At 37.3% G+C, this 5986-nt stretch overlaps 1 protein-coding gene across 1 annotated transcript in view; it reads right to left on the reverse strand.

Annotated features, from left to right (window-relative positions):
• Positions 1 to 5986, reverse strand: part of DOCK2 (dedicator of cytokinesis 2) — a 497074-nt gene that overhangs the window by 372338 nt on the left and 118750 nt on the right. The window contains exon 23 of the mRNA XM_027841714.1: positions 1529 to 1637. Coding sequence (XP_027697515.1) covers positions 1529 to 1637 — 109 coding nt within the window. The remainder of the gene's footprint in view (positions 1 to 1528; positions 1638 to 5986) is intronic.

Genomic DNA, 5986 nt, shown 5'->3' on the forward strand with positions numbered 1-5986 from the left:
ATAGATAGATAGATAGATAGATAGATAGATAGATAGATAGATAGATAAATGATGGATGGATGGATGGATGGATGGATGGATGGATAGATAGATAGACAGACAGATATTTAGTGATCATGATTTTTGGTCCAATACTTTTACCCTTCCTAACATTAGTAACTCTGTAATTCAAAAGTACTCATTCTTTATGATCACATCATTAATTTCTGAAGGAGAATGGCTTCAGCCTCTACCGATTCCAGGGAATAGTCACCACCCTAGCAGCCCTGGATGGACCCTGAGGGTTGCAATCTCTGCAGTCATAAAGAAGGAGCTTTCCTTATGCAACCCATCCAGACAAACACAAAAACTCATTAATTCTAACTAGTAGCTGGGAGATCCCAAGCATAGTAATGGCTATTTAAATTAGCGACTAAAAGGATAAACTTGATAAAAAATGAAGCAATCTGCATTAACTCATTGATTTAGATAAATGTATTTGGGTTTTCATTATATGTGATACATCGGCCAACACTTCCAGAATGCTTTGCAGTAAATTCAGTAGAAATAATGAAGTCTTTCTAATTGGTCCCTTCACTCTGGTCCTGTGCTGGTAAATCCTCTCTTAGAAACAAGGTCAAGCCTCCAGGTTTTTATAAGCATTACTGGATTTGCAGATTAGCAAAAGAGAGACTCTCAATTGGAGATCCCTTGTCCTCCTTGCAATATTGCCTCCTCACAGAGGAGAGTCTCAAGTCAGGTAAAGAAGAACAAGTTTATTGCACTGGGAAGGAAATCTGGGCCTTTGGGCAGCAATTTCTTGTTAAGAACTAACTAGTTCTCACTGTATAAAATTCAGCACAAAAAAGGTAAGCCAAACTCTGCTTTTCCTAGTGTGGGACTAAAAACTGAAGAGCAGTAAGGGACCTTAGATGACATCAAATTCAACCCCTTCATTTTACAGGGGAGGAAAATGAGGCCTAGAGATGTTAATCAACTTGCCTAAGGTCATTAGTGGGGCAGCTAAGTGGCACAGTGGATAGAGCATCAGGCCTGGAATCAGGAAAACCTAGCTGGGTGACCCTAGGCAAGTCACTTAACCCTACTTGCCTCAGTTTCCTCATCTGTAAAGTGAACTGGAAAAGGAAATAGAACCAGTAATTTTACCAAGAAAACCCCAAAACAGGTCACAGAGAGTCAGACATGCCTGAAAGGATTGAACAACAAAGGTCTCTAGTAAGTGTCTGAGTCAGGACTCAAACTTTTTGACTCCAACTCCAGCTCTCTATCCACCACGCCACATATAATCCCAAAAAATCCTAACATAGAAGACACTAATAGCTGGCAATTTGCACATTGGTGAATACTAACCTTCTCCCTGTCTTGTTAGCATTTTACCTCAGGTATAATTAAGCATACCTTCCAACCTATGTCTTCAATTAACAAAGGGCTGCATGTTTAACAGCAAAAGTGGACACTATCTCAACATATCGCCATTCCTTTCATGTTAAGATCAGGAAAACCAATGTTAGCATCTGTGTAAACTAACCTGCAACAAGATGGTGGTCTTGTATTGACTTTTCATCAGGTTGTTGATGGATTCAAAGAGTCGCCTCATGGATTCTTCAAACTCCATCTGTTCTTTGCCTTCATAGAGCCTAGAAAAGGACACAGCTGAGTTATTACTCAAGTCAAAAGGCAATACCCTGGAAAATGTGCACCAGGTACAGTCGTCATCTAAGATTAAAAAGTCAGAGAAAATAGAGCCCTAGGAAAAGAGAACTGATTCAGTAGTGTTTGCATACATAATTTACTCAGAGTTGGGGAGTGAGGGAGGAAATCCCATGTCCACTGTGCTAAGAAGAAATCCTTTAAGCTGACAAAACATAACAATCCCTCCTTTTTTTTTCTCCCATGAAAATGCCTTAGAAGAATGAAGCTTGTTTGAGCCAAGGAGACATTAATAATTTCACCTGATTACAAGGATTAAAGGGTAAATTGTTGTCATCTTACTTTCAAAGTGACTCAGAATATCAAGGAGACAGCTTTCCAAATTCACTGCCCCATCACTCCAGCTGCCTTGAAAGAGACAGCACCTGGATGGACTACATATCCTGCAGGACAACTCCCTGTCAAGAGGCCACGGCATTCTCTGTTCATCCATTTGAAATTGACTTCAGGTTCTGATCTGAATCGCCCTATCTATCCACTCTTATGAATGATATTTGCTCCCAAACTTTCCCCAATTTTTATCACCAATCAGAAAATATCCCCAACCTAATCTTCAGTTTTCAGTCAGAAATTCCACAGAGGAAGTCTTCCTATCCCCCATTTGGTTGATGAAAGCTGCACCTGCCACAGCCCAGCTTAGTCAAAAAGCACCAAAAGCTCCTGCCTTCTGCAAAGGTGTATTTCTTAGATAAAGCGTTGACATACTTAACAGATTTGTTTCTCCAACCATCCACAACACAAATCAATCAATCGTTGCCCTACCAAGCAACTGTCACAACTAAATCCCAACAAAGCAATTGCCCTAACTAAATCCCACTGCTCCAGGAAAACTAATGCTGCTGCTTTGTCACCAATTTCTTCCTATAATTTTTTATAGCATCTTTTAAGTATTTAGATGCTATTTCATTCAGGCACATATGTTAAGAACCCAGGGATACTGGATATCCCTGGTATGAACTGATGAACTGATGAACTGATGAAAAGTAAAGTGAGTGGAACCTGGAGAATAACTGATACAATAACATTGTAAAAACAACCAACTTTGAAAGACTTAGAAATTCTGACCAACGCAATGATCCGCCATGATTCTAAAGGATTGATGATGAAGAATGTTACCCACTTTCTGAGAAAGGAGACAAGTCAAGATGCAGAATAAGATATGTATATCTATCTATCTATATATATATACATATACATATACATATACATATACATATATACATATACATATTGGATATGGTCATTGTGGGAATGGGTTTTGCTTGACCATGGCTATTTGTTACATGGGTTTTGTTTTTGTTCTATTGCTTTTGTCAGGAGAGGGAAGTGAGAGGGAAATAAAATAAATGCTTGTTAACTGAAAAAAAGTAAAATGTAAATTTTTTTTCTGGTAAGATGCTCTATACTTTGGTAAAATGCTTTCAATAGCACTAATTCATTTAATCCTCAGAATAACTCTATGTGGTAGGGATGATCAATTCATTACACAGATAGGGAAACTTGGCAACAATCATTTTGCTTTTGAATATTGTTGCTGAGACAACTAGAGAAGAGAGTTAGTAAAGGGTTCATAATTAAAGGTTCCAGGAAGCCAGAGACTTCAGGGCTATATGAAAATGGTAGAAAAAGATCCACCCTATCTTGTCACGATGATAATAATAGTAATGACAGAAATGTTATAGTGTCTTAAGGTTTATGAGATGCTTTTAAATATATCACTTCACTTTTAAATATATCACAATAATCCTGTAAGGTAAGTACTACAGATATTATTATACCCATTTTATAATTGAAGAAACTCGCACATCTAGCAAGTGTCAGAGGTAGAATTCAAACCCAGGTTTCTTCTGATTCCAAGTCTAGCTCTCTTTCAACTATAACACATTGCCTGTGCTTGTTTTCTTGGGCTCAGAGAGCAGAACTAGAAACAATGGCAGATTTCAACTTGATGTAAGGAAAAACATCCTAACAATAAGAGCTATACAACCATGGAATTAGATGCCTTAGGAAGTAATAGGTTTCCTCTCACTGTGTCTTCAAGTGAAGACTAGATGACATGTTTCAAATGTTACTGGATATCATAAAAATCACATAATCATAGATCACAAGATCACAGGTTTATAGCAGAAATGGACTTTGGAGGCCATTGAGTGCAATGCCCTACTTTTACAGGTGAGGAAACTGAGGCTGAGTGAGGTGATATGACTTGCCCAGGGGTTACACGGTATATGAGGCAGAATTTGAACTCAGGTCTTCCTATTAATCTATACACTGTACCACCTAGCTGCTTCATCTTGTAGATGAGCCTGCCTATGCTTTCTGCTACCTCCTTTTGGCTGCTTCGAAATGTAAGAATAATTCCTGCACTTGCTACAGCCATAGCTACTGAAAACCCTAAAGTCTTTGGCACTGTCAAATGATTTAACATCAGAAATTGATATGATTTTATCAGTGGAAATAACATTAAAGGTGAGACATTACCATCTGCTTTACTACTGTAACCTAAGGACCATGGGATTTTTCTATCAGCTAGGTGGTGCAGTAGATAGAAAGCTGGGCCTGGAGTCAAGAAGACCTGAGTTTAAATTCAGTCTCAGATGCTTACTCCTGTGTGACCCTGGGCAAGTTATTAGACCTCTATTTGCCTCAGTTTTCTCAACTGTAAAATGGGAATAAGAACAGAATCTACCTTGGAGGGTTGTTGTGAGGATCAAATGAGATAATATTTGTAAGGCACACAGCATAGTGGCTGGCACATAGTAGGCTCTCAAAATGCTTATTCTCTTCCTTTCCTTTCTATCAGACTTGCAGCTGAAATCTTTTACATGTTTTGTGTCACACACACACACACACACACACACACACAAAACCACAGAATTTGAGCTAGAATATGAGCTCCTTAAGAGCAGGAATTATTTTACTTTTCCATTTTTATTCTCAGGGCTTAGCACAATGTTTTGCATACAGTAAGCACCTAATAAATGCTTTATTCAATCATTCATATGTTCTATTTTTCATATGTAAAAATTCAATCCAACAAAAACATATTAAGTGCCTTTTAGAAGGAAAGCACTGTTCCAAAGAATTATTAACTACCTACATCCTTTGACCCAGCAATACCACTACTTGGTCTATTTCCAAAGGCAATTAGGAAAAGAACCTATATGTTCTAAAATGTTAATGGCAGCTGTTTTTGTGGTGGCAAAGAACTGGAAATTATAGGGATGCCCATCAGTTGGGGAACGGCTGAACAAGTTGGTGGTATATGATTGTGATGAAATACTACTGTGCTATAAGAAATGATAACCTCAATGATCTTAGAAAAACATGGAAAGACCTGCATGAAATAATGAAGAGCAAAATGAGCAAAACCAAGAGAACATTGTATACAGCAACAGCAATATTGTTTTAAGAACAACTTTGAGCGAATAGGTTATATTGTCTATTATAAATACCCAAACTAACTATAAAGGACATATGAAGAAAGATGATATCTGTATCCAGAAAAAGAACTGATAAATAGGAGTATGTATAGAATAAGTTTACATATATATATATATATATATATATATATATATATATATAGTTGAATCTAGTGGTAGCCATGGGGGAGGGAGAAAAAAGAAAAAAAAATACATGATAATTTTGTTATATATCTGAAAGGAAGAACAACTTGTGAATAGATGATTTTCAGTTTATATACAATCATCTTTTTATTGTACTATGTTATGAAAATGTTTGTTTTATTCCATAAATTAAAAATAAAATAAAATAAAATCAAGAAGTAAAGTGCTGTGCTAATAGTCCTTTGGGGTATAAAAGGAAACAGTTCCTGCCTTTAAGGAGTTTAAATTATACAAAGGGGAAGAGAAAACAAAACATGGACAAAAATAAGTACAATATGAATAACTGAAAAGTGAACGAACATTAACAACTAAAAGAATCAGAGAAGTCTTCCTGGAGGAGGCAATATTAGAACTGAGCTTTGAAGGATGATAAGAATTTTAAGAAGTGGAGATGAGGCAAAGGGGAGCCATTTGAAGATTTCTAAGCAGCCAAATGACATGATATCTACTCTGACCCTCTGTTAACTCCCTATCTCAAAGCAGCATTGCAGTGTAAAAATGGGCCTTAGTTCTCAAAGGCTCAAAATCTGACTGGTCATGAACATATTTCAAATGAGGGAAAGGGAAGGGGAATGAGAGAGGGAGGGAGAGAGGAGAAGGGAGAAAGGAATGGGAAAGGGAAGTGAAAGGGAAAAGGGGAGGGAGATGGG

This window comes from Vombatus ursinus, unplaced genomic scaffold (assembly GCF_900497805.2).
Source record: "Vombatus ursinus unplaced genomic scaffold, bare-nosed wombat genome assembly UNPS02014863.1, whole genome shotgun sequence".
Taxonomy (NCBI): Eukaryota; Metazoa; Chordata; class Mammalia; order Diprotodontia; family Vombatidae; genus Vombatus; species Vombatus ursinus.